This window comes from Pelophylax lessonae (assembly GCF_965119305.1).
Source record: "Pelophylax lessonae genome assembly, chromosome: 2".
In the NCBI taxonomy this organism is placed as follows: domain Eukaryota; kingdom Metazoa; phylum Chordata; class Amphibia; order Anura; family Ranidae; genus Pelophylax; species Pelophylax lessonae.
In genome coordinates, this window is record NC_138769.1 from 7,316,997 (window position 1) to 7,340,183 (window position 23,187).

At 48.5% G+C, this 23,187-nt stretch overlaps 1 protein-coding gene across 1 annotated transcript in view; it reads right to left on the reverse strand.

Moving 5' to 3' along the window:
* Positions 1-23,187, reverse strand: part of LOC309546591 (uncharacterized protein) — a gene marked incomplete at its 3' end in the record, with an annotated part of 231,220 nt that overhangs the window by 70,139 nt on the left and 137,894 nt on the right. The window contains exon 2 of the mRNA XM_082246339.1: positions 15,174-15,467. Within this exon, the coding sequence (XP_082102465.1) occupies positions 15,174-15,467 (294 nt within the window). The remainder of the gene's footprint in view (positions 1-15,173; positions 15,468-23,187) is intronic.

Genomic DNA, 23,187 nt, shown 5'->3' on the forward strand with positions numbered 1-23,187 from the left:
GCATATTCCCCAATAAGAGACAGGACTCTAGACTGAGGGTGAAGTAACTCTAGAACAACTTTATTGAACAAGAAACAGACTTGTATAGTTTTCACCCACAAGGTTACCAACCAGGTGGACCTTGTTGAAGACTGGATGTAACATTCACAATCCAATAGGAACAGAGTTTTACACTCCCATACAGTGTACACAATCCCTACCCTCTGGCCGATTACAGTAGCATATACAGATGAAAGTGTATACAGGAACTAAACTAATTATCTAGCCATCTGGACTGAACAATGTGAGGTCATTAACATTTAACAATGGAACAGACAGGTAAACTTTATCACAATACACATTCCCTCCGAATACACAAAAAATAGGGAAGTCTGCGAATGACAGTCTGTGTGTCTCTGACAGCCAAGCATGGAATACATTGTGTAAGGTGGTAATAAATCTTCATATTTCTATATGAAGATTTTGCTGACAAATATTGAAGCAATCCAAACCATTACTTATCTGTCTTTCACTCATAGTGACGGTGAGTACCGTCAAATATCTTCCCCCAAAGGTAGACTAACCAGGTGCCAGACCCCCAACTGGTCTGTGCCTGAGTTAGTTAGGTAACAAGTCCCAACAAGTCAATCCATCATGGCAGCTTCCTTGACAAAGTTCCACATAATTTGTAAGTTTGTCTTGGCAAGGCGCATGGAGCTCTCATAGCCAATCAGTCTGTGAAAGTCTGGTTTGGGCAGGCCAGACTGGGCTTCTTGGGCACCCGGTGTCCCTAAGAGACACAGGGTGACTTAGACATAAGGAGGAGCCTAGTAGGCTGAGAGGGACTTTCCAACCTCTCTAAGGTAGGCTGTATTCCACGGGCCCTCCCAATGTCTGCACCCACCCTGTACCCCAAACAAATTGTCAGGAAAACAGTGTTACTCACCCAGCCAACCTCTGCCTCTCTCGCAGAACATACCCTCTGCTGGGGATAAGTGTGGACTGGCCCTTCTCCTGGGAGTCCTTTCAGCCGCTGGAGAGAAGACAGGGTGGTGGGGCTCACTTCGTCAGGCTGTTGGGGATCTGGGCCGACTGTCCAGCATCCCTGGTGTGTACAAGTGAAGAGTGTAGCTTTTGTGGGTGCTGGGCAGAGGTTGGTAGCACTCTGCCCTGTTGCCAGCTCTTCTGCTCAGTAGGGGTTGGCGAATACTACCCCGAGGACCTGGTTGGGGGTCTGCTGTAGAGAGGAGGGATCGCTTGCCTCCTCCTCCTGGTATTCCTGCGGGGTAGGTTGGGGATCTGGACTGGCCGTCCAGCATCCCTGTAGGTCTGGTGCAGAGACCGCGGTCCCATCTGCACCATTGGGGTCAGGGCTGTTGTCTCCCTGTGGTTGGGGGGAGAAGGATTAGTTGTCTCCTCTCCCTGGAAGGTACACTGCTGCTGGGAAGGATGACACCTTCGGCTCCCTGTAACTCTGTCTGCCGCTGGGGGGTAGAACCGACCGTCTCTATTCCCAGTAACTCCTGCTGTAGCTGGGGACCTGGGCCGGCTGCCCAGCCTCCCTGTAGGGCCGGTAGAGAGACCTCGGTCCCATCTCCACCTGCCGTCGGTGGGTCTTCACAGTAACACCAGTTTGTACTGTCTCTCCAGCTGAAAGGTTGTGGGTCTGGATCTGCCACCCAGGACTCTGGCTCTGCTTGCAGGGTAGATTGGGGTGGAATGGAGCAGAGCAGGCGTTGGTAGTCCTGCTCCAGTTCCAGCTCCATTCTGACCAGATTAATTAGGTCTGACCCCAGGTCATCCGCTTTGGGGAGACCCAGTAGGGCTTCCCTGGTGTCCTGGATTTCCCAGCGCCGAAACTCTGCTGGACATCCAAAGCCCATCTCCTCAAAGGCCTCCTACAGCAAGCCCGGGCCACTATAGTCCTCACCTTCCGGCATATTGTCGTCAGCCATCCAGTGGTCGTGCCGGGTGGCATACCACTTTAGTGCCCGGTAAGCTTCATCCAGCCACAACTCCTTCCAAATCAGGTCCCACAGCTCAGTCACCCACTCATCCAGGGGTTGCTCTCCTAGGAAAGGTACCCGCAGGGCAACGTATACCTGGAACCGCTGTTCTCGCTGGGAAGGTTCTCTCTCCGCCTCCACTGCACATCCTCTAAGGCCTCATTACACATTTCCTTTGGAGTGAAATCTCTCCAGTCCAGTATGGCTTCCTCTGATAAAGGCCCATCCTGTTGAAACAAGTGTTGCTGCAACCTCCAGAGAAACTCCTTCTCATATGGGGACGCTGCACGGGTGTTAACTCGCTCCATAACGTTACCGGTGTCTCAGAGCAGCTTCTCCTCGCACTAGGACGCCATCCCACCGCTTGCCACCAATGTAACGGAACAGGACACCCCTGACTGGGTACCTCCATTGACAGATGCTCCTAGTGCTTCCCGAGGGCTCCAAGCACTCCACTAGACACCGTAACCACTTCAGACCCCACGAACCGCCGCAGCTTGGTTAGGGTCTCGCCGTCTCCTACCCACCCTGGACCTACGACAAGGCTCCAGGTTTCCGTGGGTGAACCTCTTTCCCCAGAGAGTGCAGCAGAACAAGCTCTTACACAAGCTCCAACAAGAGCTTAGTGATTATCTAAGGGATTATGGAAGACCATAGCAATCCCTTGTAGCATATTCCCCCAATAAGAGACAGGACTCTAGATTGAGGTTGAAGTAACTCTAGAACAACTTTATTGAACAAGAAACCGATTTATATACAGTTTTCACCCACAAGGTTACCACCTAGGTGGACCTTGTTGAAGACTGGACGTAACATTTACAATCCAATAGGAACAGAGTTTTACACTCCCATACAGTGTACACAATCCCTCCCCTTTGGCTGATTACAGTAGCAAATACAGATGAAAGTGTATACAGGGACTAAACTAATTATCTAGCCATTTGGACAGAACAATGTGAGGTCATTAACATTTAACAATGGAACAGACAGGTAAACTTTATCACAATACACATTCCCTTCCAATACACAAAAATAGGGAAGTCTGCGAATTACAGTGTTTGTGCCTCTCTCACAGCCAAGCATGGAATACATTGTGTAAGGTGGTATTAAAACTTCATATTCCTATATGAAGATTTTGCTGACAAATATTGAAGCAATCCAAACCATTACTTATCTAATCTTATCTATCTATGAGTACCGTCACATGTTATACAAGCTGTACACTCATTACTTTACATTGTAGCAAAGTGTCATTTCTTAAGTGTTGTCACATGAAAAGATAGAATAAATATTTGCAAAAATGTGAGGGGTGTACTATATATATATATATATATATATATATATATATATATATATATATATATATATATATATATATATATATATATATATATATACAGCCCTCAAATTTTCCACTCGCCTGCTCGAGTGGAAAATGATTGAAGGCGAGAGAGGAGAGGAAGAGACAGAACACTGTCAGTACGGTACGTGCAGGGGTGGGCCGTGTCCATATCTGTGATGAGGCGGGGGGCCCACTAGGAGCTTCTGCCTTCACCTGCCTGACAGGAGTGAATGTCATTCTCCCTCCTGTTATTGCACAATGCACGATTTCTGGACTCCTCCGTTCCAGCCACTTATCTCTCCTGCAGCCGTTGATCACTTCTCTCCTTTCAAGTTCCCCTCCCCCTGTCTGTCTCCTTGCATGTCTCTTTATCTTCCCTGCACAATTGTAAGTCAGCAGGGATTCTTGTACTCCTCTCTCCTGTTCACATTAACCCTTTATCTACTTCTATCTTTCAGCTGTCCCCTCCAGAAATCTGTACTGAATGTCCTGCAGCCTCTGGTCCCAGATCTGAGCATTCCAAGCAGCCATTTATCTGACCCTGTCCTGTCCCAAAATACAGCCTTATCACTTCTCTACAGTCCTTCACTCTGCTCTTCATTAACATATATAACATATATTATTACAACCCAGATCCCCCCCCCCCCCCTATTCACTCTCTTATACCTAATAACTGGTGAACTGTGGTTTGGCCAGTGTGATTGTATGTGCGTTTTACCTGGATTTTATGTGCATTTCTATTGCAAAGTGCGCTTTAAAGTCCTGCATGCTGCATCTTTGATGCGGCTTCAGAAAATGCATAGAGTAATAGAATTCAATAGAAGTGCACCTAAAATCCAGGTAAAACGTATACAAGCACACTGTTATTAATATTTATTTGTGCAACTTCTGCATTCATGCAAAAACATTTAAAAGGGTCTTTTTATAAAATAATTTTTTGAGGGCGCATTTAGGGGCAGGGCAGGGTAGGGGTTAGGTAGGGCAACTGGTGGCAATTAACCCTTAAGGCCTGGCTAGCAGCTCAGGACTTGAAATTTTGAGCTATATATATGTGTGTGTGTGTTGTGTGTGTGTGTGTTCCACCACCTCTGGCTAAGGCCCTCTGCTCCCTGCTTATCACTTGTAAACACAAAAGTCCGGGTTCTGTGCTTACAAGTGACAGCTTGTATACTAACAGCACCACAGATCTGATCTCCTGAGTGTCTCCCACTGAGTGCAGGATAGGGACAAGGGAGAAGCAGGTGTCTGGGGTGCAATATGGATGCCGACACCCCCACTGGATGAGCTCCAAGCAGGTGAAAGAGGCACAGCCACCTACAGTGTGCAGGGAGGTACTAGAGCCAACTGGGTGCTTCAGCTTAATACAGCAACAGAAGTAAGACATGTGGAAGATAATGGAGCTTTTAAGGAGGTGGGGATAAGATGGGGGCAGTGGGGGGGGGGGGGGTTGCATGGAGAGGTCAGAGCTGAAGTGGGGTGAAAGTGAGATGTGAATGGGGGGAGCAGAGGTAAAGCAGCTGTGGAAGAAGAAGGCTGAACTCTGCACTGTGTAAAGTGCACCCCTTAATTATTCTGCACTATGTACATAGTGTACCCCCAGACTCTGCACTCTGTGTTACACCCCCCTGAACTCTGCACTATGTATGTAATGCACTCCTGATATTTACTGCACCTTTAAGACCCTCCCACTGTTAGTGAATTTTGACTGCATCCACTATTTAATGCGGTTTGGAGGGTTTGTGTGTGGGGGCAGAGGGGGCTTTTGGGAGTCGTGATGGAGTTCCTGTACCTATTTTCTGAGGAAAAAAAAGATTATATATATATATATATCACACACAATTCCAAATCCAAAAAAGTTGGGACACTGTACAATTTGTGAGTAAAAAAGGAATGGACTAATTTACAAATCTCATAAACTTATATTTCATTCACAATATAATATAGATAACATATCAATTGTTGAAAGTGGCTGATTTTGGATTTCATGAGAGCTACACATTCCAAAAAAAGTTGAGACAGGTAGCAATAAGAGGCCGGAAAAGTTAAATGTACATATAAAGAACAGCTGGAGGACCAATTTGCAACTTATTAGGTAAATTGGCAACATGATTGGGTATAAAAAGAGCCTCTCAGGGTGGCAGTGTCTCTCAGAAGTCAGGATTGGCAGAGGATCACCAATTCCCCCAATGCTGCGGCGAAAAATAGTGGAGAAATATCAGAAAGGAATTCCTCAGAGAAAAATTGCAAAGAGTTTGATGTTATCATCATCTACAGTGCATAATATCATCCAAAGATTCAGACAATCTGGAACAATCTCTGTGCATAAGGGTAAAGGCCGCAAAAAACCATACTTGATGGCGGTGATCTTCGGGCCCTTAGACGGCACTGCATCACATACAGGAATGCTACTGTAATAGAAATCACAACATGGGCTCAGGAATACTTCCAGAAAACATTTTCGGTGAACACAATCCACCGTGCCATTCGCCATTGCCGGCTAAAACTCTATAGGCCAAAAAAGAAGCCAAATCTAAACATGATCCAGAAGCGCAGGCGTTTTCTCTGGGCCAAGGCTCATTTAACCACTTCCGCCCTGCTCACATTGCTGCTACTGCGGCAATGTGGCACGATCCCGTCCAGCGACGTAGACCTACGTCGCTGGACTCCGCCCCTTGTGGGCGGCGCTCGCGTGCCGCCGGAGGCTCGCTCCCGCTGTGTTCAGTCACAGCGGGAGTCGGGCCAGGGGAGGAGCAGCGGCGATCGTCGGGGAATCGAGTGAGGAGATCCGCCCGCCTGTGTAAACACAGCGGGCGGATCTCCATAGTGACAGGGACTGACAGATCGGAGTGTTCAGCATAGCTGGACATCCGATCTGTCCTTCTGTCACACAGTCACCTCCCCCCCCACACGTCAGTAAGCACCAGGCATACATTAACCCCTCCCTCTCCAATAAAATTAACCCCTTCCCTGCCAGTGTCATTTTTACAGTAACAGTGCATATATATAGCACTGATTACTGCAGTAATGTCACTGGTACCCCCAAAAGTGTCAAAAATGTCAGTCAAGGGTCCGATCTGTCCGCCGCAATGTCGCAGTCCCGCAAAAAAAAAAAAAAAAAAAAAAAAATCGCAGATCGCCGCCATTACTCGTTAAAAAAAAAAAAACACCAAAAATGACAGAAATCTTTCCCTTAGTTAGTAAACGCAATAACTTTTGCGCAAACCAATCAAAATACGCTTATTGCGATTTTTTTTACCAAACATATGTAGCAGAAAACAAATTGGCCAAAAATTTTAAAAAATTTTGATTTTTATATTTTTTTGGGGGGGAATTTCATATAAAAAAAAATGTTAAAAATATTGTTATTTTTTCAAAATAAACGCTCTTTTTTTGTTTATAGCGCAAAAAGTAAAAATCGCACAGGTGATCAAATACCACCAAAAGAAAGCTCTGTTTGTGGGAAAAAAAGGACGTCAATTTCGTTTGGGTACGGCGTCGCACGACCGCGCAATTGTCAGTTAAAGTCGCACAGTGCCGAATCGCAAAAAGTGGCCTGGACGGAAGACAGCAAAATCCTCCGGTGGTAAAGTGGTTAAAATGGACTGTGTCAAAGTGGAAAACTGTTCTGTGGTCAGACGAATCAAAATTTGAAGTTCTTTTTGGAAAACTGGGACGCCATGTCATCCGGACTAACGGGGACAAGAACAGCCCAAGTTGTTATCAGCGCTCAGTTCAAAAGCCTGCATCTCTGATGGTATGGGGTTGCATGAGTGCGTATTGGCATGGGCAGCTTACATATCTGGAAAGGCACCATCAATGCTGAAAGGTATATCCAAGTTCTAGAACAACATATGCTCCCATCCAGACGTTGTCTCTTTCAGGGAAGACCTTAAATAGTTACATAGTTAGTGAGGTTGAAAAAAGACATCAGTCCATCCAGTTCAACCTATGATGTGTGTGTGTGTTTGCTTTTAACCGTACATTGTATACCCCTGTATGTTGTACATTGTATACCCCCTGTATGTTGTACATTGTATACCCCTGTATGTTGTACATGGTATATCCCTGTATGTTGTACATTGTATACCCCTGTATGTTGTACATTGTATACCCCTGTATGTTGTACATTGTATACCCCTGTATGTTGTACATTGTATACCCCTGTATGTTGTACATTGTATACCCCTGTATGTTGTACATTGTATACCCCTGTATGTTGTACATTGTATACCCCCTGTATGTTGTACATTGTATACCCCTGTATGTTGTACATTGTATACCCCCTGTATGTTGTACATTGTATACCCCCTGTATGTTGTACATTGTATACCCCCTGTATGTTGTACATTGTATACCCCCTGTATGTTGTACATTGTATACCCCTGTATGTTGTACATTGTATACCCCTGTATGTTGTACATTGTATACCCCTGTATGTTGTACATTGTATACCCCTGTATGTTGTACATTGTATACCCCTGTATGTTGTGGTCTTTAAAAGGTGCCCATCTAATAGTTTTTTGAAACTATCGATGCTCCCTGCTGATACCACTGTTTGCGGAAGAGAATTCCACATCCTTACTGCTCACACAGTGAAGAACCCCCTACGTACTTAAGGTTAAACCGCCTTTCCTCTAGTTTTAGTGAGTGGCCACGTGTCTTATTGTATCTCCTTTCTCTGAATAGTTTGTTCCTTATGCTAGGGTTGCCAGTACAGTATTTGTACATTGATATATCCCCCCTCAATCGTCTCTTCTCCAGAGAGAATAAGTTCAGTGCTTGTAGTCTTTCCTCATAGCTGATGTCCTCCATTCCCCTAATTATTTTTGTTGCCCTTCTCTGGACTCTTTCCAATTCCAGCACATCCTTCCTGAGGACCGGTGCCCAGAACTGGACAGCCTACTCCAGATGTGGCCGGACCAGAGTCTTGTAGAGTGGGAGAATAATCTATTTCTGGAGTGAATCCCCTTTTTTATACATCCCAGTATTCTGTTGGCTTTGCTTGCAGCTGCTTGGCATTGCATGCCACTGCCAAGCCTGTTGTCTACCAGTACCCCCAGGTCCTTTTCCATCCTAGACTCACCCAGAGGTTCCCCACCAGTGAGTAGCTTGCTTTCTGGTTTCTGGCACCCAGGTGCATTACTTTACATTTTTCAACATTAAACCTCATCTGCCATGTAGTTGCCCACCCCATAATTTTGTTCAGGTCCGCTTGTAAGGTTTCCACATCCTGCATAGAAGATATTGGCCTGCTTAGTTTAGTATCATCCGCAAATACTGAGATTGTACTAGATATCCCCTCCTCTAGATCATTTATGAATAAATTAAATAGGATTGGCCCCAGGACAGAACCCTGGGGGGACGCCGCTTTCCACACCCGCCCAATCTGAGTTCTACCCATTAATCACCACCCTTTGCAACCTCCTCTGGAGCCAGTTCTCTATCCAGGTACTCACCTTATGGTCCATACCTACCTTCCTTAGTTTGTACAGTAAGCGTTTGTGGGGAACGGTGTCAAAGGCCTTTGCAAAGTCCAGATACACCACATCCACAGGCCTTCCTTTATCTAGGTGGCAGCTCACTTCATCGTAGAAGGTTAATAGATTGGTTTGGCAAGAACGATTTTTCATGAATCCATGCTGATTACTACTAATAATACCATTTTCATTACTAAAGTCTTGTATGTGGTCCCTTAACATCCCCTCCAAAATCTTGCAGACTACTGATGTTATGCTGACCAGCCTATAGTTACCCGGGATATATCTCGGCCCTTTTTTAAGTATTGGTACTACGTTGGCTTTTTTCCAATCAGCTGGCACCATACATGTCTGTAAACTATCCTTAAAGATCAAGAATAATGGTCTGGCAATCACCTGGCTGAGCAATTTAAGAACCCTCGGGTGCAAGCCATCCGGTCCCGGTGATTTTTTTATGTTAAGTTTCTCTAGTTTAGTTCCAAGTCTATCTTCTGTTAGCCATGGCAGCACTTCCTGAGGTGTGTTGTTTAGTTTGGCCTTACAAGCTGGGTTAGTGTAGCCCCCCAATTCTTTTGTGAAAACTGAAGAGAAGAAATTATTTAACACTACTGCCTTTTCCCTGTCCTCTGTGGCCAAAACTCCCTTATCGTCTTTTATGGGGCCAATGTGTTCTGGCTGCGCTTTCTTACTGTTTATATACTTAAAGAATTTCTTGGGGTTCTTTTTACTCTCTTCCGCTATATGTCTCTTGTGTTCTATTTTAGCCGCCCTGATTTCGTCTTTACATTTCTTATTACACTCTTTGTAATGCTTGAATGCTGCCAATGACCCCTCAGACTTGTATTTTTTGAAGGCGTTTTCTTTAGCATTAATATGCATTTTTATGTTGGAGTTTAGCCACCCAGGGTTTAGTTTTGCTCTTTTAAATTTATTTCCCTTTGGAATGCACTGGCCAATCCCCTTGTTAAGTATGCTCTTGAAGCACTCCCATTTTCCCTCTGTGTTCTTTGATTCCAGGGTTCTATCCCATTTGATATTTTCTAGCAAAGAGCGCAGTTTTGGGAAATTGGCTCTTTTGAAATTCAGTGTCCTTATATTGCCCTCGTGTTTACTATTACTATGATTAATACTGAAACTAATTGACCTATGGTCACTGTTTCCTAAGTTGCCCCGTGTTTCTATATCCGTGAGCAGGTCTGTATTGTTGGTAATCAGTAGGTCAAGTACCGCATTGTTTCTTGTCGGTGCATTCACCATCTGACCCATGAAATTGTTCTGCAAAACATTTAGGAACTGCCGAGCCCTGGCTGAATGCGCGGTTCCTTCTGCCCAGTCTATATCTGGATAATTAAAGTCCCCCATTATAATGACATTTCCCATCCTTGCTGCCAATCCTATCTGTAAAAGGAGGTCCGCCTCCCCCCTCTGGTTGGGGGGCCTATAGCATATGCCCAATATTACCTTCCCCACAGTGCCTTCCCTTTGAAGTTCTACCCATAGGGATTCTGCCTCATCCATAGCTCCATTATTAATATCATTCCTCATATTTACCTGTATACTGTTCTTAATATACAGACATACCCCTCACCCTTTTTTGCCTTCTCTATCTCTGCGATAAAGGGAATACCCCTGAATGGTCGCCATGCAGTCATGAGCTGTCAAACCAAGTCTCAGTTATCCCCACAAAATCTAAGTCCTCCTCAAACATCAGCAGCTCCAGCTCTCCCATCTTGTTAGCCAGGCTTCTGGCATTGGTATACAAACCTCGAAATTTTGACCGGTTACATATATCCTTGCATTTTCCAACATGACAATGCCAGACCACATACTGCATCAATTACACCATCATGGCTGCGTAGAAGAAGGATCCGGGTACTGAAATGGTCAGCCTGCAGTCCAGATCTTTCACCCATAGAAAACATTTGGCGTATCATAAAGAGGAAGAGGCCACAAAGAAGACCTAAGACAGTAGAGCAACTAGAAGCCTGTATTAGACAAGAATGGGACAACATTCCTATTCCTAAACTTCAGCAACTTGTCTCCTCAGTGCCCAGACATTTGCAGACTGTTATAAAAAGAAGAGGGGAGGCCACACAGTGGTAAACATGGCCTTGTCCCAACTTTGAGATGTGTTGATGCCATGAAATTTAAAATCAACTTATTTTTCCCTTAAAATTATACATTTTCTCAGTTTAAACATTTGATATGTCATCTATGTTGTATTCTGAATAAAATATTGAAATTTCCACATCATTGCATTCTGTTTTTATTCACAATTTGTAGTGTCCCCAATTTTTTGGAATTGGGTTTTTATATATATATATATATATATATATATATATATATATATATATATATACACACACACACACACACACACATACATACATACACACACATATCTATATATCTCTCTCTATATACATATATATATATATATATATATATCTATTCATCCTAATATATGTATATATATATATATATATATATATATATATATATATATATATATATAGAGACACGACTCTGCCCAGTATAAATCTGCTATACGCCAGTTGTTAACTGGATAAACAATGTTACTTTGTGTCTCTCTATCTCCTGTCTGCTCAATGTGGAAATACAAGAGTCCAATTGCCCCCCGAAACAATGCCAGAACAGGTCAGAAGCACAGAGGTTAAGAAATGATAAGCTCAGAGTCCAGTCTACAAATGCTCGCAGTTTAGGTAAAAAAAATAGCTAAAATGACAATGAAAGGAGAAGTTATCATTATGGGAGATTTCAATCTTCCAGATATAAACTGGAAAACCAAAATAGCAAGTTCTACCAGGAGTACAGATATTCTAAATTCCCTACTGGGGTTGTCTCTGCAACAAGTGGTTGAGGAGCCAACCCGGAGGGAGGCCATTTTGGATTTGGTATTCACAAATGGGGATTCGGTATATGATGTCATTGTAGGCGAAACCTTGGGATCTAGTGATCACCAGTCAGTGTGGTTTAATATAAGAACTGTGAAAGAGTCACACCACACAAAAACAAAAGTTTTAGATTTTAGAAAAACAGACTTTTCAAAAATGAATATAGTCATAAAAGGTGCATTATTGAAGGCAACAGAAAATTGCATTAGACTTGTCAGTAAAAGCAAAAAAAGGAAGAGACCACTGTGGTACTCAGCAGAAGTGGCCCAAATCATTAAAAATAAAAAGCTAGCATTTTGTAATTATAAAAAAACCCAGAGCAATGAAGATAAGGAAATCTACAAGATTAGGCAGAAAGAGGCCAAGCAAGTCATAAGAACTTCTAAAGCGCAGGCAGAAGAAAAACTAGCTCAGTCTATGAAAAAGGGGGATAAGACATTCTTCAGATATATAAATGAAAAAAGGAAATTAAAACAAGGAATAACTAAATTAAAAACAAAGGACGGAAGGTATGTAGAAGAGAATAAAGGGCTAGCCGACTGCCTTAATGAATACTTCTGTTCAGTTTTTACAGAAGAAAAAGAAGGAGAAGGACCTCCACTTGAAAGGATGACTAATGAATCGTTTGATGCATGTGTCTTTACAGAGGAAGACGTTCTAAGATTGCTGTCTAAAGTGAAGACAAATAAGTCACAGGGTCCTGATGAGATACACCCAAAGTTATTAAAAGAGCTTAGTGGTGAGCTGGCAAAACCATTAACCACCTTGGCGGTAATCCCGAGCGTGATTCGGGGTGGATTTTTCATTGCAGGATCGGTAACCCCGAGTCACGCTCGGGGTGGATGTGCAGAGAGCGCAGCGGTGTTCTCTTACCTTCTCCTGGCGATCCAGCAATGATCTCTCATTGCTGAGATCGCCAGCCGAGAGTCCCGCCGCTCCTCCGTCGGTGTGATCACTTCCTAGTTCCGTTCCCTACAGCAGCAATGCTGCATGGGAGCGAACTAGGGAGGGAAATTCAAAAAAAAAAAAAAAGTTGCACAAAACACATTTTATATATATATATACATACACACACATACACCGATATATATATATATATATATATATATATATGTATAAAATTATATTATTGATTTGATTATAATTCATGCGTTATATAATTATATATATATATATATATATATATATATATATATATATATATACACACACACACACATATATCTATATATAATATATAATGCATGAATTATAATCTAATCAATAATATAACTTTATATATATTATATTATAAATAATTATAAATAATAAAATAATATTATTGATTCGATTATAATTCACGCGTTTGTGTTTCAAATTTATCACATCTGGGATGTCTACTAGACTCTTGTTTTGGTCAGGTTTAAGTCAGTAATTAGTAAGAATTGTAGGCCTATAATACATAACGCCAAATTTCCATGAAAACAATTGTACCGCTTTTGGTATGTAATTCCTGACATAATCATACCGCCAGGGAGGTTAACAGATTTATTTAACCAATCATTAGTAACAGGAGTCGTCCCGGAAGATTGGAAATTGGCAAATGTCGTGCCCATTCACAAGAAAGGTAGTAGGGAGGAATCGAGCAACTATAGACCAGTGAGTCTGACATCAATAGTAGGCAAATTAATGGAAACCCTATTAAAGGATAGGATTGTGGAACATCTTAAATCCCATGGATTGCAAGATGAAAAACAACATGGGTTTACTTCAGGGAGATCATGTCAAACAAATCTTATAGATTTTTTTGACTGGGTGACTAAAATAATAGACGGTGGAGGTGCAGTAGACATTGCATATCTAGATTTTAGTAAGGCTTTTGACACTGTCCCACATAGAAGACTTATCAATAAACTGCAGTCATTGAGCATGGACTCCCATATTGTTGAGTGGATTAGGCAGTGGCTGAGTGACAGACAACAGAGGGTTGTAGTCAATGGAGAACATTCAGAACAAGGTCATGTTACCAGTGGGGTACCTCAGGGATCTGTACTGGGACCAATTTTGTTTAATATCTTCATAAGTGATATTGCAAAAGGCCTCGATGGTAAGGTTTGTCTTTTTGCTGATAACACAAAGATATGTAACAGGGTTGATGTTCCTGGAGGGAAACGCCAAATGGAAAAGAATTTAGGAAAACTAGAAGAATGGTCAGAACTCTGGCAACTGAAATTTAATGTGGATAAGTGCAAGATAATGCACCTGGGGCGTAAAAACCCAAGGGCAGAATATAGAATATTTGACACAGTCCTGACCTCAGTATCTGAGGAAAGGGATTTAGGAGTAATTATTTCAGAAGACTTAAAGGTGGGAAGACAATGTAATAGAGCAGCACGAAATGCCAGCAGAATGCTTGGATGTATAGGGAGAGGTATAAGCAGTAGAAAGAGAGAAGTGCTTATGCCGATGTACAGAACACTGGTGAGACCTCACTTGGAGTATTGTGCGCAGTACTGGAGGCCATATCTCCAGAAGGATATAGATACTCTAGAGAGAGTTCAGAGAAGAGCTACTAAACTAGTACATGGATTGCAGGAAAAAACTTACCAGGAAAGGTTAAAGGACCTTAACATGTATAGCTTGGAAGAAAGAAGAGACAGAGGGGATATGATAGAAACTTTTAAATACATAAAGGGAATCAACTCGGTAAAGGAGGAGAGCATATTTAAAAGAAGAAAAACTACCACAAGAGGACACAGTTTTAAATTAGAGGGGCAAAGGTTTAAAAGTAATATGAGGAAGTATTACTTTACTGAGAGAGTAGTGGATGCATGGAATAACCTTCCTGCAGAAGTGGTAGCTGCAAATACAGTGAAGGAGTTTAAGCATGCATGGGATAGGCATAAGGCTATCCTTCATATAAGATAGGGCCAGGGACTATTCATAGGATTCAGATATATTGGGCAGACTAGATGGGCCAAATGGTTCTTATCTGCCGACACATTCTATGTTTCTATGTTTCTAAACAATGTGCTAAACGGTCAATTTTTGACTTAGAGCCGGTTCACACTGAGGCAATCCGACTTCGAGGGGTGACCTGTGAAGTCGCAGTGCACAGCATGCCCCGCGACTTCGGCGCGACTTGCAGGGACTTCACATAATGGAAGTCTATGCAAGTCGCTCCGAGGTCGCCCCAAAGTAGTACAGGACCCTTTTTCTAAGTCGGAGCGACTTGTGTCGCTCCTATTAGAATGGGTCCTGTGCTAATCAATGGCGAGCGACCAAGCGTGACTTGTCAAGGTTGACAAGTCGCCTGACAAGTCGCGCTAGTCTGAATGGGGTCTAAATCAACTTCTACACCTGTTGACAGCCAGAAATTTAAACCAAATAAGGGGGGTAGCAGTAGAGGGGCAGAAGGACAGGAGATATTACACACCATGTGTAATTTTATGATGTTTTCATGTAACACACTTACCCTGTAAAGTGAGCGCTATGAATGTTTTATCAACATTAATATTCTTTAGCAGCACCTCTGCCGTGTAGGACCCGAAGTCTGCTATAGTCAGATTCCTTATGGTCAGTGCTCCGTTGGTTTCATTGATAGTGACTCTGTCTCTAGGCAGACGAAATGTAATCTCTTCCAGAGGATCCAGCACCATTTCCACCGCTAGAATTTCATTTATCCTCCAGGTTATCTCTTTGACATCTCCGGTATATTGCGGCACCAGAGTGACATCACTGCCCACCAATCTTCTGTGTTTTTGTTGAGCTGCAGAGAGGAGAGGAAAGAGTTAAATTGTGTACAAAACATGGGGGAGGGGGCTGCACTTATCAGGATATGGGGACCTGCCAGCACTGCAGCACCGGGGTCCTGAGCTATACTCCCCCCAATCCTAACTGCTGGGTACTATCCCCCCTATACTCCCCCCAATCCCCACTGCTGGGTACTATCCCCCCTATACTCCCCCCAATCCCCACTGCTGGGTACTAACCCCCTATACTCCCCCCAATCCCCACTGCTGGGTACTATCCCCCCTATACTCCCCCAATCCCCACTGCTGGGTACCATCCCCCCTATACCCCCCCCAATCCCCACTGCTGGGTACTATCCCCCCTATACTCCTCCCAATCCCCACTGCTGGGTGCTATCCCCCCTATACTCCCCCCAATCCCCACTGCTGGGTACTATCCCCCCTATACTCCCCCCCAATCCCCACTGCTGGGTACCATCCCCCCTATACCCCCCCAATCCCCACTGCTGGGTACTATCCCCCCTATACTCCCCCCAATCCCCACTGCTGGGTACCATCCCCCCTATACCCCCCCAATCCCCACTGCTGGGTACTATCCCCCCTATACCCCCCCCAATCCCCACTGCTGGGTACTATCCCCCTATACCCCCCCAATTCCCACTGCTGGGTACTACTACCCCCCCCCCAATCCTCACTGCTGGGTACTGTCCCCTCTATACCCCCCCAATCCCCACTGCTGGGTACTATCCCCCCTATACCCCCCCCCAATCCCCACTGCTGGGTACTATCCCCCCTATACTCCCCCCCAATCCCCACTGCTGGGTACTATCCCCCCCACACTTCCACCAATCCCCACTGCTGGGTACTATCCCCCCTATACTCCCCCAATCCCCACTGCTGGGTACTATCCTCTCTATACCCCCCCCAATCCTCACTGCTGGGTACTATCCCCCCTATACTCCCCCCAATCCCTACTGCTGTGTACTATCCCCCCTATACTCCCCCAATCCCCACTGCTGTGTACTATCCCCCCTATACTCCCCCAATCCCCACTGCTGGGTACTATCCTCCCTATACCCCCCCAATCCTCACTGCTGGGTACTATCCCCCCTATACTCCCCCCAATCCCCACTGCTGGGTACAATCCCCCCTATACTCCCCCCAATCCCCACTGCTGGGTACTATCCCACCCTATACTCCCCCCAATCCCCACTGCTGGGTACTATCCCCCTATACCCCCCCCAATTCCCACTGCTGGGTACTACTATCCCCCCCCCAATCCTCACTGCTGGGTACTGTCCCCTCTATACCCCCCCAATCCCCACTGCTGGGTACTATCCCCCCTATACTCCCCCCCAATCCCCACTGCTGGGTACCATCCCCCCTATACTCCCCCCAATCACCACTGCTGAGTACTATCCCCCCTATACTCCCCCCCCAATCCCCACTGCTGGGTACTATCCCCCCTATACTCCCCCCCAATCCCCACTGCTGGGTACTATCCCACCCTATACTCCCCCCAATCCCCACTGCTGGGTACCATCCCCCCTATACTCCCCCCCAATCCCCACTGCTGGGTACTATCCCCCCTACACTTCCACCAATCCCCACTGCTGGGTACTATCCCCCCTATACTCCCCCAATCCCCACTGCTGGGTACTATCCTCTCTATACCCCCCCCAATCCTCACTGCTGGGTACTATCCCCCCTATACTCCCCCCAATCCCTACTGCTGTGTACTATCCCCCCTATACTCCCCCAATCCCCACTGCTGGGTACTATCCCCCCTATACTCCCCCAATCCCCACTGCTGGGTACTATCCTCCCTATACCCCCCCAATCCTCACTGCTGGGTACTATCCCCCCTATACTCCCCCCAATCCCCACTGCTGGGTACAATCCCCCCTATACTCCCCCCAATCCCCACTGCTGGGTACTATCCCCCCTATACTCCCCCAATCTTCACTGCTGGGTACTATCCTCCCTATACCCCCCAAATCCCCACTGCTGGGTACCATCCCCCCTATACTCCCCCCAATCCTCACTGCTGGGTACTATCCCCCCTATACTCCCCCCCCCCCAATCACCACTGCTGGGTACTGACTCCCTATACTCCCCCCAATCTTCACTGCTGGGTACTATCCTCCCTATACCCCCCCCAATCCCCACTGCTGGGTACCATCCCCCCTATACTCCCCCCAATCCTCACTGCTGGGTACTATCCCCCCTATACTCCCCCCAATCTTCACTGCTGGGTACCATCCCCCTATACTCACCCCAATCCCCACTGCTGGGTACCATCCCCCTATACTCCCCCCCCCCCCAATCACCACTGCTGGGTACTATCCCCCCTATACTCCCCCCCCCCCCCAATCACCACTGCTGGGTACTATCCCCCCTATACTCCCCCCAATCCCCACTGCTGGGTACTATCCCCCCTATACTCCCCCCAATCCACACTGCTGGGTACTATCCCCCTATACCCCCCCAATTCCCACTGCTGGGTACTGTCCCCCCCCCCAATCCTCACTGCTGGGTACTGTCCCCTCTATACCCCCCCAATCCCCACTGCTGGGTACTATCCCCCCTATACTCCCCCCAATCCCCACTGCTGGGTACTATCCCCCCTATACTCCCCCCAATCCCCACTGCTGGGTACTATCCCCCCTATACCCCCCCCCAATCCCCACTGCTGGGTACTATCCCCCCTATACTCCCCCCCAATCCCCACTGCTGGGTACTATCCCCCCTATACTGCCCCCAATCCCCACTGCTGGGTACTATACCCCCTATACTCCCCCAATCCCCACTGCTGGGTACTATCCCCCCTATTCTGCCCCCAATCCCCACTGCTGGGTACTATCCCCCCTATTCTGCCCCCAATCCCCACTGCTGGGTACTATCCCCCCTATACTCCCCCCAATCCCCACTGCTGGGTACTATCCCCCCTATACTCCCCCCAATCCCCACTGCTGGGTACTATCCCCCCAATACTCCCCCCAATTCCCACTGCTGGGTACTATCCCCCCTATACTCCCCCCAATCCCCACTGCTGGGTACCATCCCCCCTATACCCCCCCCCCCCCAAATCCCAATGCTGGGTACTATCCCCCTATACTCCCCCCAATCCTAACTGCTGTGTACTATCCCCCCTATACTCCCCCCAATCCCCACTGCTGGGTACTATCCCCCCTATACTCCCCCCAATCCCCACTGCTGGGTACTATCCCCCCTATACCCCCCCAATCCCCACTGCTGGGTACCATCCCCATATACTCCCCCCAATCCACACTGCTGGGTACTATCCCCCTATACTCCCCCCAATCCCCACTGCTGGGTACTATCCCCCCTACAATCCCCCCAATCACCACTGCTGGGTACTATCCCCCCTATACTCCCCCCAATCCCCACTGCTGTGTACTATCCCCCCTATACTCCCCCCAATCCTAACTGCTGTGTACTATCCCCCCTATACTCCCCCCAATCCCCACTGCTGGGTACTATCCCACCCTATACTCCCCCCCAATCCCCACTGCTGGGTACCATCCCCCCTATACTCCCCCCAATCCCCACTGCTGGGTACTATCCCCCCTATACCCCCCCCCAATCCCCACTGCTGGGTACTATCCCCCCTATACTCCCCCCCAATCCCCACTGCTGGGTACTATCCCCCCTATACTGCCCCCAATCCCCACTGCTGGGTACTATCCCCCCTATACTCCCCCAATCCCCACTGCTGGGTACTATCCCCCCTATTCTGCCCCCAATCCCCACTGCTGGGTACTATCCCCCCTATACTCCCCCCAATCCCCACTGCTGGGTACTATCCCCCCTACACTCCCCCCAATCCCCACTGCTGGGTACTATCCCCCCAATACTCCCCCCAATTCCCACTGCTGGGTACTATCCCCCCTATACTCCCCCCAATCCCCACTGCTGGGTACCATCCCCCCTATACCCCCCCAATCCCCACTGCTGGGTACTATCCCCCCTATACTCCCCCCAATCCAAACTGCTGTGTACTATCCCCCCTATACTCCCCCCAATCACCACTGCTGGGTACTATCCCCCCTATACTCCCCCCAATCCCCACTGCTGGGTACTATCCCCCCTATACCCCCCCCCAATCCCCACTGCTGGGTACTATCCCCCCTATACCCCCCCCAATCCCCACTGCTGGGTACCATCCCCATATACTCCCCCCAATCCACACTGCTGTGTACTATCCCCCCTATACTCCCCCCAATCCCCACTGCTGTGTACTATCCCCCCTATACTCCCCCCAATCCTAACTGCTGTGTACTATCCCCCCTATACTCCCCCCAATCCCCACTGCTGGGTACTATCCCCCCTATACTCCCCCCAATCCCCACTGCTGGGTACTAACCCCCTATACTCCCCCCAATCCCCACTGCTGGGTACTATCCCCCCTATACTCCCCCAATCCCCACTGCTGGGTACCATCCCCCCTATACCCCCCCCAATCCCCACTGCTGGGTACTATCCCCCCTATACTCCCCCCAATCCCCACTGCTGGGTACCATCCCCCCTATACTCCCCCCAATCCCCACTGCTGGGTACCATCCCCCCTATACCCCCCCCAATCCCCACTGCTGGGTACCATCCCCCCTATACCCCCCCAATCCCCACTGCTGGGTACTATCCCCCCTATACCCCCCCCAATCCCCACTGCTGGGTACTATCCCCCCTATACTCCCCCCAATCCCCACTGCTGGGTACTATCCCCCCTATACTCCCCCCAATCCCCACTGCTGGGTACCATCCCCCCTATACCCCCCCCAATCCCCACTGCTGGGTACTATCCCCCCTATACTCCCCCCAATCCCCACTGCTGGGTACCATCCCCCCTATACCCCCCCAATCCCCACTGCTGGGTACTATCCCCCCTATACCCCCCCCAATCCCCACTGCTGGGTACTATCCCCCTATACCCCCCCAATTCCCACTGCTGGGTACTACTACCCCCCCCCCCATCCTCACTGCTGGGTACTGTCCCCTCTATACCCCCCCAATCCCCACTGCTGGGTACTATCCCCCCTATACCCCCCCCCCCCAATCCCCACTGCTGGGTACTATCCCCCCTATACTCCCCCCCAATCCCCACTGCTGGGTACTATCCCCCCCACACTTCCACCAATCCCCACTGCTGGGTACTATCCCCCCTATACTCCCCCAATCCCCACTGCTGGGTACTATCCTCTCTATACCCCCCCCAATCCTCACTGCTGGGTACTATCCCCCCTATACTCCCCCCAATCCCTACTGCTGTGTACTATCCCCCCTATACTCCCCCAATCCCCACTGCTGGGTACTATCCCCCCTATACTCCCCCAATCCCCACTGCTGGGTACTATCCTCCCTATACCCCCCCAATCCTCACTGCTGGGTACTATCCCCCCTATACTCCCCCCCCAATCCCCACTGCTGGGTACAATCCCCCCTATACTCCCCCCAATCCCCACTGCTGGGTACTATCCCACCCTATACTCCCCCCAATCCCCACTGCTGGGTACTATCCCCCTATACCCCCCCCAATTCCCACTGCTGGGTACTACTATCCCCCCCCCAATCCTCACTGCTGGGTACTGTCCCCTCTATACCCCCCCAATCCCCACTGCTGGGTACTATCCCCCCTATACCCCCCCCCAATCCCCACTGCTGGGTACTATCCCCCCTATACTCCCCCAATCCCCACTGCTGGGTACTATCCCTCCTATACTCCCCCAATCCCCACTGCTGGGTACTATCCCCCCTATACTCCCCCCAATCCCCACTGCTGGGTACTATCCCCCCAATACTCCCCCCAATTCCCACTGCTGGGTACTATCCCCCCTATACTCCCCCCAATCCCCACTGCTGGGTACCATCCCCCCTATACCCCCCCCAATCCCCACTGCTGGGTACCATCCCCCCTATACTCCCCCCAATCCCCACTGCTGGGTACTATCCCCCCTATACTCCCCCCAATCCCCACTGCTGGGTACCATCCCCCCTATACCCCCCCCCAATCCCCACTGCTGGGTACTATCCCCCCTATACTCCCCCAATCCCCACTGCTGGGTACTATCCTCTCTATACCCCCCCCAATCCTCACTGCTGGGTACTATCCCCCCTATACTCCCCCCAATCCCTACTGCTGTGTACTATCCCCCCTATACTCCCCCAATCCCCACTGCTGGGTACTATCCCCCCTATACTCCCCCAATCCCCACTGCTGGGTACTATCCTCCCTATACCCCCCCAATCCTCACTGCTGGGTACTATCCCCCCTATACTCCCCCCCAATCCCCACTGCTGGGTACTATCCCCCCTATACTACCCCCAATCCCCACTGCTGGGTACTATCCCCCCTATACTCCCCCAATCTTCACTGCTGGGTACTATCCTCCCTATACCCCCCAAATCCCCACTGCTGGGTACCATCCCCCCTATACTCCCCCCAATCCTCACTGCTGGGTACTATCCCCCCTATACTCACCCCCCCCCCCCCAATCACCACTGCTGGGTACTGACCCCCTATACTCCCCCCAATCTTCACTGCTGGGTACTATCCTCCCTATACCCCCCCAATCCCCACTGCTGGGTACCATCCCCCCTATACTCCCCCCAATCCTCACTGCTGGGTACTATCCCCCCTATACTCCCCCCCCCAATCACCACTGCTGGGTACCATCCCCCCTATACTCCCCCCAATCCTCACTGCTGGGTACTATCCCCCCTATACTCCCCCCAATCTTCACTGCTGGGTACCATCCCCCTATACTCACCCCAATCCCCACTGCTGGGTACCATCCCCCTATACTCCCCCCCCCAATCACCACTGCTGGGTACTATCCCCCCTATACTCCCCCCCCCCAATCCCCACTGCTGGGTACTATCCCACCCTATACTCCCCCCAATCCCCACTGCTGGGTACTATCCCCCCCCCCCAATCCTCACTGCTGGGTACTGTCCCCTCTATACCCCCCCAATCCCCACTACTGGGTACTATCCCCCCTATACTCCCCCCAATCCCCACTGCTGGGTACTATCCCCCCTATACTCCCCCCAATCCCCACTGCTGGGTACTATCCCCCCTATACCCCCCCCCAATCCCCACTGCTGGGTACTATCCCCCCTATACTCCCCCCCAATCCCCACTGCTGGGTACTATCCCCCCTATACTGCCCCCAATCCCCACTGCTGGGTACTATCCCCCCTATACTCCCCCAATCCCCACTGCTGGGTACTATCCCCCCTATTCTGCCCCCAATCCCCACTGCTGGGTACTATCCCCCCTATTCTGCCCCCAATCCCCACTGCTGGGTACTATCCCCCCTATACTCCCCCCAATCCCCACTGCTGGGTACTATCCCCCCTATACTCCCCCCAATCCCCACTGCTGGGTACTATCCCCCCTATACCCCCCCAATCCCCACTGCTGGGTACCATCCCCATATACTCCCCCCAATCCACACTGCTGGGTACTATCCCCCTATACTCCCCCCAATCCCCACTGCTGGGTACTATCCCCCCTACAATCCCCCCAATCACCACTGCTGGGTACTATCCCCCCTATACTCCCCCCAATCCCCACTGCTGTGTACTATCCCCCCTATATTTCCCCAATCCTAACTGCTGTGTACTATCCCCCCTATACTCCCCCCCCAATCCCCACTGCTGGGTACCATCCCCCCTATACTCCCCCCCAATCCCCACTGCTGGGTACCATCCCCC